This window comes from Lepidochelys kempii, chromosome 1, assembly GCF_965140265.1.
Source record: "Lepidochelys kempii isolate rLepKem1 chromosome 1, rLepKem1.hap2, whole genome shotgun sequence".
Lineage (NCBI taxonomy): Eukaryota > Metazoa > Chordata > Testudines > Cheloniidae > Lepidochelys > Lepidochelys kempii.
The window spans coordinates 109,824,862-109,839,129 of NC_133256.1; the positions used below are offsets into that span (position 1 = coordinate 109,824,862).

Genomic DNA, 14,268 nt, shown 5'->3' on the forward strand with positions numbered 1-14,268 from the left:
TGGTAACAGTTTTTAAACAGGTTTCAAAGAAAACTCAATAGCAGGTGTTTTAGGTTGTTTCAGCATGCATTTCATACCTTTTAAAAAAAAGTTACCAGAGTTTAACTAACATACCGTTCAGTTATTAATTTTTAAAAATTAAATATAAACAGAATTGTTAAACAATGCAAGTTTGTATTACATAAGCTGTAAACGAGAGGCATATCTAATAATAAAAAATGAATATTCACTTGTATACTGGTCGGGTACTAATCATAACCCTTTCTTATATTTTTTGCCTCTTTCAATCTTGTCATGCTGGCATTAATTACCAGTATTTCAGAATGTTTACCAGTAAGTGCAAAAGCATAGAGCTGTAACCAGTTTCTGTGTAAGGGGTTCTCCTCGTGGGAGGTAAAAGCAAGTCAGAATCAAAGCTGCAAATTATTTGTCATCTTAGTATTGCTTCCTTGTTCTTGTGGCACTGCCAGAAGGCTTCTTGTCTACTGCAGCTTTGCAATTTGTTTAAATAGGCTTGACAATATGATATTCCCATAATAGGGCTTGGAATTTTCTGGATGTTAAAATATGTTTAATAAATCATCAAAAAATGCTGCAAAAATGAATCCTGATAGTACTTCATGAAAGTTTGAGATCCAGCATTGAGAAGATTCCAGTACTGAGACGTGAAAAGAGTTGAGATCGGAGTGGTTGGGGTGATTAAAGAAATGGGATTCACTCTCACAAAAATCCAGCTTTTCTGCTTGATGTTATAAAATCACAGTTGGTTGCAAAATTGCCTTTGATGTTGGTTTTTTTAGCAGCCATGATAAAGTTTAGAGCTTACACTAAGCTCTAATGTTGTGGTTTTAAGCACCAAGTACATATACAGTGCTCCATGTGTTGAAGAAATGGGAGATTTTTGTCTTTCACAGAACATAGAACCTGAATACCTACTCACTACGATACATATGAGACCTGTGATTGCAATGGTCGCTGGAGTCTTTGCTTGAAGAAGGAAGTTAAGTTTTAAAGGCAGAACCTGGCAAATATGTGTAGGCTGTTGCAATGGAATCATAAATGTTTCCTTCTCTCGTTCTGTACTGTTCTGTGTGCTACTTTAAAAAATAATTTTAAAAAAATCAATGATTCCTTAGCTGAAGTTGCACACGTGCTCAGCTTTGGCCTAATGCTGCTTCCATTGATGTCCGTGACAAAACTCTCATTGTCTTCAATACTGAGCCCTTTTGAAAATTCCATTCTACAATCCCAAATAGAAATGTCATCGCTGGATAGCGATGACATTGTGACTAGACTGGATGTGTATCATGGGAGACATTTATGAACGTTTTAGCAACTGCTAACTAGAAATTCACTTTGCTAACAAGAAATGCACTCACTTATATTTGTTTGTTGGGACTGCTCCTGTATACAAGTTTTGTCTGCGGCCCATAGATTCATTTAATCATGAAACAAAAGTAACTCAATGACACATTGAAATTTTGTTTCAGGTGCAGAGATTCTGCATTAGCAGTGGCAAACGAAGAGCTAATGCCCCTTATAACAGGGCACACTCCCCGCTAGGGTGTCCTTTCATGGCTGCGTATGGGGATTAGTTCTGCCCAGTGTGATGCCCCCTTCCTTCTCTCAGCTCATGATGTAGCCCCTCATGCTCTCTAGAAGTTGCAGTGTTTCCTCTTCATGGCTGGGCCCTCTGACCAGGCCACTTTACAGTTTTCCCCTTCCAGAGTAACAAAGTCTCACCAGACCAGCTGTCCCGTGCCATTCCAGATAGTGTTCTGATTCAAGACTGTGCCACTTTCCTAATAGCTGGTAGGAGAATTTGAGTCCACTTGCTACTCTGGGTTCCAACCCAGGGACCCTACTATAAGTAGCCAAGGTCTGTACCATCTCAACTTTTGCTGCCATTTCCCTGGGCCTCTTCCTACTCTGCCCTCCACAGGCTTTCTTCTACACCACCCCTCTAGGTAAACCCTTCCCTCAAGGTCAGGATGCCAAGGCTTCTGGTGCACCTCTGGGTTTCCTCCTTTTCTCCTCACTAGGCCCAGAGAGTGACTGCAGACCTCCCCACTACAGCCCCCTTCTGCTCTCACTTCCTGGCTTTATACAAGCCCTCTCCTACTTCTGTCCAAATGGCCTCCATCTCCAGTTAGGGCTTGTCAGTCAAGCCTAAATCTCTCCCCAGGTGAAATTAGCAACTCTGGTTAATTAGCAACTCTGAGCCACCTTAACTCCTTCAGGGTAGTGTGGGGTGAACACCCCCATCACAGCCCTGTTTAACTGTACTGCTTTCACAACCTGAGAAGGTGGATAGGATTGTGAAAACGAGGCAAGACTTCTGTCTGAGGATTCAATTAGGAGCAAAATATTTCAGCTGTGGAGTTTTATGTAACACCCCTTGATGGTCAGTGTTGAGAGACGAGATTATCAATGAATCTCAGAAAAGAGAGGCCCTCACACCAGAGTTGAAAAGTGGATCTTTCTTTTCCTATCATATTTTAGAGTTTTATACTGCCATCCATAAGCAGCGTATCAGAGGTGTCTTCCTCCAAAAGTCTGTTAGCAGTGGTGAAGTCCCTGATGGACTTTTCAGTGCCTCTGGCTCTCTTTCAGTTTATAAGGATATAACTTGGGGTAGATTTTTTTAAAATTTTTGTTGTTTAATGGGTTGGAGGGAGTGACTGATGATGTGTGTGCCCTCTGTTTATGATAGAAAAGCTTTATCAAATAGTAAAGCTTTGCAGCATTTCCTAAAGGTGACCAGACTCTTGATTCATCTAATCTGCTCTGGAAGTTTGCTCCATGGCTGGTTCCCCTTGACTAAGAATGCTTTGTCCCTACTTCTTATGCCCTTCATATCAGGGTTTGTGAGCTGCATTGTCCTGTAGGAGTGCAGCTCCGTTAGTGGTTCATGGCTCAGTCTCTCGTGTAACTGGGGCTTGATCTATTAATTGCTTTGAGGACTAGGACCCAGGCCTTGAACTGGCAGCAGAAGTGGACTGGTGACCAGTGGAGGGACTAGAGCATGGATCCAATGTGCTGACCACAGCCTAAAAAACCCATTGACAAGCCAGGCAGTCACATTTTGTACTATCTAGAACCTTTGCGGTTTTTTTTTACAGTCGGCTTCAGATACAGTGAATTAGGTAATCTAGACACTGATCTCTGTGGCCAAGGCCTGGGAGTGAAATTTCCTAGTGAGCTGGAGATAAAAGAATATGTTATTAGTAACCGATGTTACAGTCATACAGGTTTAGTGACGAGTCAAACAAGACTCGTCCTGTTGAATCATTTTGATGAGTGGGGGTTGTATGACTTCATGGGACTGGGAGTTGGGGGGAAGTGTTCCAGCTAGTTCTTCACAGCATGCCCCCAATCAACCACCATCACTTTGGGCTTGCATGGATTGAGTTTATACAAGCTGCTCTTCATTCAGAAGCTGATATTTTGTAGGCATTGTGGTATCTTAGGAGTGGTAGTGATTGCGTCAGCAAAGAAGAATACGATGGTTAATTTTCTATCTGTATATTTTGTTTCTGATTGTATAAAACTTAGGTTTTTTAAAAGATAAAGCTGTTTTATTACACTTGTTTCAATTTAACTATTATTTCCTTGTTTTGTTTGTTTACATTGTGTATTTAATAGCACTTTGTGTATAGACCTTTTCACTATTTCCCTGATATAGTCAGTCAGTTTTCCCTTTTATTACATGGGTTTTTAACACACAAAAAGAGGAGAGAAAAATACATTTTAAATGGGGTTGTAAAGCCACAAGCATTTACCAGGGAAACTTGAGAACAGACCTAGTGCATAGAACTGCTTTTAATTATGTTTTTTAAGCTGACTAGAATTTCAAATTAAAGATATCCCTCTAAGCTCATCTAATTGAAGCTTCCGGACAATAAGCCCATATAAGAGAGCTCATCTTGTGCAGGATTCTGCCATTAAACCATGTTGGGTGATTCTGGCAGTTTACACTGTTAATGTAGTTTCAACAGATATACCTGCTTGCTGCTTTATATACAGGAATTCTGACATACAGTGTCTTCTGACTTGCTGTATACAAGTGAGTGTAGAAGGAATAAAATTGCATAACATTTTCTATTATTACAGGGAAATGTAGATATATTGAGTACTGTACATAAAATGAGATTTCACGACTACTCGTTGTAGTCCAAGTACTGTAAATAACTAAAATATGGATCTGACCTTGTCACGTGAAATGCGTGATACTAGTCCGTTTCTAGCCTTCTCTGTCATTTGGTTCACATATTTGTCATGTATCATCTCTGAATGCAGTTATTTATTCAGCTGAAAAGTAGGAAGTCTTAAAAACTGTCTTTTTGGATTAGCCAATTGTCAGTCAGAATAGAACAAAGTCTCACGGTGCCACTGCTTTTCTTTCTGACCTTGGGCAGAAGATCGAGTTGTACTGTAGTTCCTTGGGGAAAACATGGATTAATGAACTGTGAACTGTCATCTATAGAAAGTGGAAATTCTGCTCTTCCCAGGTGATGTTTACTCTATGTTTTTACCCATGTGTTTACCCATTCTACAGTTGCTTATCATCTTAGTATCCAGCATAGTAATGAAGCATGGAATGCTTCTTTATCAATCCTCCGCAACAGCTTCTTAATCCTAGGGTGAGTTTTGGTGCCATAGGAAGCTTGCATTTCAATAACCTTCCAAGCTATCATTAAGATAATATATAAATTTATCCACTTTAAACTCTGCTTTAAACATAGCTGGATTTTGTTTTTGTAGGTACTTTCGCTTTCCACAAATTGGAGCATAGTGGGAAGCTTCCCGTCACTTCAGAGGAAGGGAGCAGCTCAAAGGCTGCTTCCTCAAGTCTGGCCGGCTGGAGAGGAGCAGCCTACTTCCCAGCACTTAACAGAAGCCTTGGGGAAGCCAGTAGGTGGGCTGCTCCTCTTTCATTCAGCCAGCTGGCAGCTCTGTTGTGCTCCAGGTTTGGGACACCCAGAGGACAATACAAAGCACAGTACAATTCCTGGGGATGTAACTGATCTTCATTTACTGGAAAGCTCCGACTTAGTGAATGCACTGTATGTAAAGAAATTTCCACAAATCTGAAAGGCCATGCTGTTCTCCACTGGACTGGACATGGATGGTGTCAAAGCCAGGAATCTGTATGTGTTTAAATGAACAAATGGAATAGATTACCCACTGGGACTAAGAACAGTGTTAAGGGCTGTGCTGACCCCTGAATCCCTCGGCCAGTTTGAGTGGTTTTGCAATATTTTTTTCCCTCTCCCATGCGGTATGAAAAGCTCATACAAACACAAGCTGAAAATGACTAAAGCTCCAATGCTCCATGTGGATGACCCCACCATTGAAGCCAATGGGCTCCATAAGGGCCCACCGCAGTCACCTGCATGGAATCTGCTTGCAAGATTGGGACCCACCTAACTGGCTCTGTACAAAGTGCAGTCAAACAACAGTAGAGAAAGTATTTTTTTTCTCTGCTCTCTTTCCATTTTAATCATCTTAGAGGTTATTTCTGACAATAATAGATGAACATTTCAGCTGGAAGTATGATTTTTTTTTAAAGGATTTTACATAATCTGAAAAACTTATGACCATTGAGGTTATCCAAAGGTGACGTGTGGGCCTTATGAGACCTCTCTATAAATGAGCTTTAACTTGCGTGCACTTATGTTTACATTCTGCGGTGTCTCTAACTTGTTTATATGGATTCAGTGATCAAATTGCCACTTTTTTAACAGCTTCATAACTGTGGCAGGATCTACGAACATTGACTCAGGCATACAAGAGGAGATTCCTTTCATTTTTTACTTATCAAGAAAATTGGCATCCTTTTCCGTATGAATTCCTTTCAAAACCTTCTTTTTGGCTTCACTGTGCATTGTGACAAAGTTCCTGCTCTACCTTGGTGGGTCTCACGCTAATTGGTGGATTTGCTCGTCTTGGAGCTTCACGGCAGCCCTCAGCTTGGCCATTTTTCTGAATTCACAGTCCAGGTCGACTCCTCCTGTGTCTGACCAGGAGTTGGGAGGATTTGGGGGGAACCCGGGCCCGCCCTCTACTCCAGGTTCCAGCCCAGGGCCCTGTGGAATGCAGCTGTCTAGAGTGTCTCCTGGAACAGCTGTGCGACAGCTACAACTCCCTGGGCTACTTCCCCATGGCCTCCTCCCAACACCTTCTTTATCCTCACCATAGGACCTTCCTCCTGGTGTCCGATAATGCTTGTACACCTCAGTCCTCCAACAGTCCGCGTTCTCACCCTCAGCTCCTGCTCCCAGCTCCTCACACGCACACCACAAACGGAAGTGAGCTCCTTTTTAAAACCCAGGTGCCCTGATTAGCCTTCCTTAATTGATTCTAGCAGCTTCTTGATTGGGTCCAGGTGTTCTAATCAGCCTGTCTTAATTGTCTCTAGAAGGTTCCTGATTGTTCTGGAACTTTCCCTGTTACTTTGCCCAAGGAAAAGGGACCTACTTAGCCTGGGGCTAATATATCTGCCTTCTATTACTCTCCTATAGCCATCTTGCCCGACCCTGTCACAGCATATAAATACTACAGGGAGTGGGCTGGTCCAGCGGTGTAGCAGCTATTTACTGTGGTAATAGAGAATATAAGTCATGGAATGGATTCAGGATTCTCCTAGGCCACTATAAGCTGCTTTATTGTAGCCTGTAGGGGTATATCTATACTACAGCTGGGAGTGAGCCTTCCTGCTCTGTTAGACAGACCCACGCTAGTGGGGCTCGAGCTAGCATGCTAAGAATAATAGTATGGATGTTGCAGCTTGGACTGGAGCCCACCTGACCCCCTAAGCTTGAAAGCACAAGCCCCAACATCTACACTGCTATTTTTAGCATGCTAGCTCAAGCCCTGCTAGCACAAATGTGTCTGCCTTGGCTGGGAGGCTTGGTTCTAGCTGCCGTGTAGGCAGACATACCCAAGATAAGATCCACTCAGAAACTTCATTGTTAGCCTACACAATGTAAAGCACAAACATGGATTTTGGAGAAGGAGTCTTAAACAGCATTGCCTTCCTAGACAGAAGTGAGGCACCACTGTGTAAAGATGGTGAATGTTAAACATGAGAGATTAAAGAGATTCTGTCATGATTTAGTCATAGAGCAAGGTAATATCTTTTATTGGACCAGCTTCTGTTGGCGAGAGAGACAAGCCTTCAAGCTACACAGAGCTCTTCCTCATAGGTATTTTATAATGTTAACTTTATACAGAACAGATTATTAAAGAGAAATAATTTAAAATAGGTATCTTTCTTTTCATGTTAGGTTATTTGTTTAAGTATTTCACTCTGCTTGGACAATAAAATTAGTCTGGTCATTACCACTCATGTTTGTAGGTACTTTCAACTTTTGGTTCGCCTATTCGAGCATAATGTTTCACAACAGTGCAGGGAATGTTTTTAAATTTTAAAAACAAAAACTGTTTTTACTCTGAATTATTTTTAATTTAATGAAATAAAATCAATTATTTGGTTCTGTAATGCACTTCAGAAATTACAAATGCTGAATTTTGATTCTAAACTGCATTGTGTCCCTCTAAAAGGGCTGTGGGGTATACTTCCTGAAATAACATTTTAGGGGAAAATGTTAAACAGGTTAATTCAAGATTTTAGACTTGGAAGATACTGTTTGTGGAAATTATTCCTGGTTATTTAGGGTTTCTTTTTATTTTTCTTATTGATATCTGTGGTAATAGGTGTGAGAATACCTTACAAGAAATTGCAAATTCCCATGGACACTGAAACTGTACTACCTTCAAGAAACAGAACTCGGATCAATAAAACGATCTAATAAAAAAGCCCTGTTGCTATGAAAAGGCCATTGTAGTGTGGGTTAAGCAAAGAGACTATTAGTAATAGTATACATTAGTTACAGAACATTAAGCATCTAATTCAACTGTTTGAAATACTATTCAGTGCATCCTCATTTCGTGGTTTGTAGCATCCTGCTTGAGCGCCACAGAAATGGATATCATAGAGTCGGAATACCGTATTGCCTTCTGTGATGTTGAGAAGCTCATACAGTAAATTCTTGGACATTCTGTATATTAACTTGTTTTTACTGCTGCAGAGGTTTGCTTAGTGGTTAGGCATCAGGAGTCAATCCTGCTTCCACTGAAGTCAGTAGTAAAACTCCAGTTGACTTTCAGTCTGATTCTGCTCTCACTGACCTCCAAGGGAGCTTTGCCATTGACCTGAATGGAAACACAATGGGATGGGGTCAGGACCTAGGTTTGGGATACCTATGCTCGCTGGAATTGCTAGTTAAATTCTTAGCAGGTCGAGTCAGCTTTTCAGACATACAAGACAGATAAACTGGGTACCATGCATTTTACTGTGTTTCAAATGAGACCTTGAAAGCAGCGTTCCTGTCCATTTTGTGCAGGCACTAAATATCCCATGGCACTGTTTGTAAGAGTAGAGGTTTGCTCTATTGTCACGTGCCAAAATGTCCTCTCCTATTATTGATGTGCAAAGTTGTATGCCCTGAACAAATCTGTAAGGTCACTACGCTCTCTTCATTCAAATCCCTCCATCAGACCCGCTTCTGTTGTAATATCCACAACATATCAGTGATGACTAGGTTGTTCAGCAGGTAATAGCTGATTTTATTTTTATTTATAACTATGGGTAGAAGATACGTTAGGTGTTGCTCTGTTTGAACTCTGTGTAGCCACATAATCTTATGTTCATTGCCTTTGTCATCCTTCCTTCCGTAGTTTATAAGACTTCTTGGTTTCATATTATTTCATATTAGATTGTACATTTTCAGGGCAGGACCTACATCTTCCTATGTATTTGTACAGCACCCCACATAATGGGCCTCCAATTCTTATTGGGGCCTTTGAGCTGTACCATAATTTAAATAATAAGAATAGCTGGCTGCTATCTTCCACTCCACAGGTGGCTACATTTCAGATGATGTATATGGTTTGGGAAGCATGGTAGTAGATGCACTATATACATTATTATTACTATTACACAAATATTTCTTAACACCATTGTAAATAGTGTGTATGCATAAAAGATGGTTTCAATCACCTGCTCATCGAAGGGGTTCTGGTCATGGAATATACTGTGTGTGGAGGAAGGGTTACATCAGTTGTACATGGATGTGAATATTTAGGTCCTCTGGTGAGGTCAAAAGTTTATATGTTGTGAATGCTGACTTTTTTGGCAATGTTTACCTTCCATTAGTGCTCTGATATTGACAGCACATCTTGGCTGCAGTAATTTCACTGCATCAATTGCCAAAAAGAGACGTGGTGCCAGGAAATAATGTATCTTCCTAAATGACAGAACTGATGGAAATGTTGAACTGGTGAAGTTTCAGGAACCTTCTTTTGACACTTAGTGATGGACAGCAGAGGAAGATACGAGATCTTTCTTTCACACGCCTGGCTATCCTACAAATATCCAACCTGTCTATGGGAGGGTAACACTATTCCTGGAATGACTCACTTCATGGATCAGTACTGCCTGTAAGGATGTTAATACGTGATGCTGCTGTTTACTGGTATTGCAGCGAATTGATTGATATGTCTGTGTACCATTGCCATCTACTGGGTGGCATTTGAAATGTTCCACTGTGTCAGTTCCTTTACTGCTCACAACTAATGGCGATTCAGTCGATAGTGAGGTGTGCTTTTAGAGTCAGGTGCTCCAAAGTCTGTCCATGGTGCTGATGTGACGTTCCAAATGGCCACAGCGTGCACCATAGTGATAACAGTGAAGTCCTAGACTGTGAGCTGTTTGGGACACAGACTCTGTCTTAATGTGTGTGGAGAGGACGTACCATGTTGCGGGTACTATCACAACACGAATAATAATAGCTTGGGTGACCAAGGATTTGTTAGTGTTGTATGAAAAAGAACGTACAGTAATTTTTTTTCCTGCATATTGTAGGAATCTTTCTACCAATTTTCTCATTTCCTGACCTGGAAATCCATAGCAGTGTCCTCTGAGTATAAAATGTTAACTTTTTAAGTAAAATTGTTCTATATTTTTGCTTCCCTCTCTCTTACATTGTGAAGAATTTGACACTTATACAATAAATGAACATTAACCCATAAAAGTATGACATTAGTAACCACACATTAAATTAATCCATGGTTTATCTTTGTTCTTAATAAGTTGGCATGGAGCACTATTAAGAAAGCACTGCGTGGTTTGTCTGCTTACTACACATTGGGCTTCATAACATATATGTTGCTGGATTAGAGTGACATGGGTTTTTTTCTGTCCTTTCGTCTTTGCTCGTTCTAAAGTTGGCTAGTTCACAAAGTTAAAATGTGTTCTAGGAATGTCTCTTATGTCATGTCCTTGTCTCTGCAATTCTCCAGGACTTTCTGAAAAAGGCATAAAAAGAATGCAGTTATCTAGATAGTGATGATATGAGCTCAGATAAAGAGGAACAGCAGGCACCTGCCCAACACGGTTTACAGTAGCAGTTCTCCAATGTTACCACTTCACATAGAAAGCTTTACATATTCCTTCAACTACTACCTCTTGACTGATGCCCTCCCTGCTACGCAGAGTGTCAGTTACAGGTGGGAAAGGGAGTGTGCAGATAGGAGAAATGGAGGCAAGTGGAGATGAGAGCAAATATGTAGGCAAAAGTAGAGTTGTACAGAGCTTGCACTTAATGCAGAAGGAGAGGGGAAACTACTGGACAGTTTTGAGTGTGGAGTGACTTAGTCTAAGCAGCAGGAGACAAAAATGATCTTGGTAGCATTGTTTCAGATAGACCGGCTGGGGTGTAGAATAAGTTTATACATCTTTCCTGTATTTCCCTTGGATCAATAATGATAAAAAAAATAAAAAAAACCCTCACTTGATTCAGATTAATGACTACTTAGTTTGACATTTTAAGCTAATGCCTGAGAGAGAGTCAATTATGGTGGTAATAGTTCACATGGCTAGTGATAGGCAAGGTGTGCAAACGGACCAGAAAAGATAATCACAATGCGTTCAAATGGCAATGGGAAAAGATAACTGTAAAAGAACTACAGCTGTAAGTTTTAATGAGCCTCCTTTTTAATCAATCTACTGTCCTTGAACTAGAACATTTATTTCAACTACACAGCAGTAATAATTGCTCTGGATGGTATAATTCATCATTCAAACGCTTCACAGTCCAGGGTGGAAAATAGTTAAATCCTAATTCCCATAGATGAGTGGGTTTTCAAATGTTCTGATTACAGGCCTTGTTGAGTTTTTATTCAGTGAAGCATTTACATAGGCCTTCGGTACACTCAGGACGTGGTTTAGCATGGGTTTCATATAGTCTAAAGATACATTTATAGACCCCAGTGATACAGAAACTAATGGCACAAACCTGTTTAATGATACTTACAGGCATCTTTCCCAGGAAACCTGCAGCTGGTCCTTGTTCTGCGTCCAACAGGATTTATCCACCGAACTCTCTCAGACCTCGCTTTCAAATTCAACAGAGATGAATTTAAAATGAAGGTACCTGTAAGTATTTCTTTGCCTCAACTATACTAGCAGTGAACTGTTAAAGTACTTAATCTGGACAATGTGCACATCAGCAAATGAAAAAAAAATGCTTACATGTTACTTTAACAATTTGTCTATGTTGTTCCATGTTACATTTGTAACATCTTCCAGCATAAACTACTATTGAGTTGATGTGATGTTGTATACACGAAGGGAATAAATCCACCCTATGCTTCTTCCCTTGATTTCAATCTCCTGAGTAAAGACTGCAGGATTTGCCCCAAAATTCCTAATATGAGTCTTGTCATTTATTTGGTCATATTAATTCTACTCCTTTATGGTTGCAGATCATAATGCTGGGCTCGGTAACAGAATTGCATGCTTATATTGACAAAACACAGCTAACAGAAGACCTTGGTGGCACTCTGGATTATTGCCATAACAGATGGCTCTCTCACCGCACTGTAAGTCTTAGTTGTTTTTGTTTTTCGCAGTTTAATGGGCCCTTCTGTGTTATACTCTGTCATTTATAAAACACATTCTAATTAATGCAAGCTGACATCAACTGAGTGAGGAGATGATCTCAGTGGAACTTAATCATTTTAGAGAAATAACATAAGTAGTAACTTTGGGAGTGGTTTTCTTAAGGTTTTGGAGCAAAGGAATATTGTTGTTTGGGAACTGGGAGGCAGGGCCTGGGTGGGTGGTGGTGTTACAAGAGCGGGGGAAAAGCTCAAGTTAAAAAATGATTCCAGATTATAAAAATGTTCGGAGAATGCATCCGATGTAAGCATAGAGAAAATATGCAGTTAAGAAGCTAATGGTGAAGGTGTTTTATTTACAACTTTTGCTAGCAAAATAGTCTTTAAAACAAACTTTTAAGCCAAACTTTTTAGTTGTAATCTAAAGTTTGCATTTTACTGTGGGAGGGCGGGATGTGTGTGTGTATTCAGAGCATCAAATGTCTTTAATGGTTTTATATTCCAAAGGCCATAGAAAGTTTTGCCCTAATGGTTAAGCAAACAGCTCAAATGCTTCAGTCCTTTGGGACCGAATTGGCTGAAACAGAACTACCAAATGATGTGCAATCAACCAGCTCCCTTCTTGCAGCACATAGTGAAAAGAAGGACAAAATGAAGGTAGGTATGTCATAGGAAAATACCCTGCTTTTAGTTAGCACATTATTTTAATTATAACTAGCAATAAAAATACAATTGAAAAATTGGAGAGCTTTTGAAAATATTTGGATAATATTAAGAATGTGAGACCTTTGAAATCTTCTTAAAGCTGTCTGGCTATATTTGAAGTTTAAAGCTGTCTGGCTATATTTGAAGTTTAATAAGGATCTTTATTCCTTGCAAAAATAATCCTGGAGGCTAAGATACAGCACGTACAAATTATGATGTTATGTTTCTGTAATGGAAATTGTTGTACAACCAAAGATGTAGTAATGGGGATGTTCATTTTTTTTTATTTGTAGTAATGTGTGTGCATATATATGAAATTCTGATTAGGAATGGACAAACCAGTTCAGATAACATTTTTTTTAAACATTAATAATTTGAACCAAAACTAGTTTGCCAGCAGTTTCAGAATACAGCAGCAAAAATTCTCTAGGTAGTTGTGACACAACCAGAAGCACTGGAAATCTTGAGAAAGTGTCTGTCTGTTATCATGAAACTTCCAAAACAGATTTGAGAGGTTGGAACAAGCTTGAAAAATGTTGAGGTTTAACCTTCGGTACCTTTAATTCATTACTTTTAATCATAGAAGATTAGGGTTGGAAGAGACCTCAGGAGGTCATCTAGTCCAACCCCCTGCTCAAAGCAGGACCAACCCCAACTAAATCATCCCAGCCAGGGCTTTATCAAGCTGGGCCTTAAAAACCCCTAAAGATGGAGATTCCACCACCTCCCTAGGTAACCCATTCCAGTGCTTCACCACCCTCCTAGTGAAATAGTGTTTCCTAATATCCAACCTAGACCTCCCCCACTGCAACTTGAGAGCATTGCTCCTTGTTCTGTCATCTGCCACCACTGAGAACAGCCTAGCTCCATCCTCTTTGGAACCCCCCTTCAGGTAGTTGAAGGCTGCTGTCAAGTCCCCCCTCACTCTTCTCTTCTGCAGATCAAACAATCCCAGTTCCCTCATCCTCTCCTCGTAAGTCATGAGCCCCAGCCCCCTAATCATTTTCGTTGCCCTCCGCTGGACTCTCTCCAGTTTGTCCACATCCTTTCTGTAGTGGGGGTCCCAAAACTGGACGCAATACTCCAGATGTGGCCTCACCAGTGCCAAATAGAGGGGAATAATCACTTCCCTCGATCTGCTGGCAATGCTCATACTAATGCAGCCCAATATGCTGTTGGCCTTCTTAGCAACAAGTGCACACTGCTGACTCATATCCAGCTTCTCATCCACTGTAATCCCCAGACCCTTTTCTGCAGAACTGCTGCTTAGCCAAATTACTTTATTAAATTGTTCTTGCTATTCTTCCTATAAAGAACACTTTATCTATGGTACTTTGCAAGATTTCTTTAGAAACACCACTAAAATGTGTTATTTTTTGTTTTCTGCAGGAGGATTTGAGGTTAGCATTAAAACAGGGACGTGATATCCTTGAAAGTAATAGAAAGCCAGTTACTGAGAACCCAGAGTACAAACTCAACCAAGATCAGCTTGACAATCAAACCACTGTGGAAAGGTGAGTTGAATGAAATATGGAGCGTACATTCGTTTTTATTTTACACATTTTTAATTTTATTATCTAGTATTTAATTTTTATGCAT

General features: G+C 40.3%; 1 protein-coding gene across 15 annotated transcripts in view; it reads left to right on the top strand.

Moving 5' to 3' along the window:
* MCF2L (MCF.2 cell line derived transforming sequence like) overlaps window positions 1-14,268 on the top strand; it is a 266,639-nt gene that overhangs the window by 210,688 nt on the left and 41,683 nt on the right. For 14 of the 15 annotated variants that reach the window (XM_073350279.1, XM_073350290.1, XM_073350166.1 and 11 more), the window contains 4 exons: window positions 11,381-11,500; window positions 11,830-11,946; window positions 12,472-12,621; window positions 14,059-14,183. In XM_073350279.1, the coding sequence (XP_073206380.1) occupies window positions 11,381-11,500; window positions 11,830-11,946; window positions 12,472-12,621; window positions 14,059-14,183 (512 nt within the window). The remainder of the gene's footprint in view (window positions 1-11,380; window positions 11,501-11,829; window positions 11,947-12,471; window positions 12,622-14,058; window positions 14,184-14,268) is intronic. The other variant, XM_073350176.1, reaches the window with a different exon arrangement.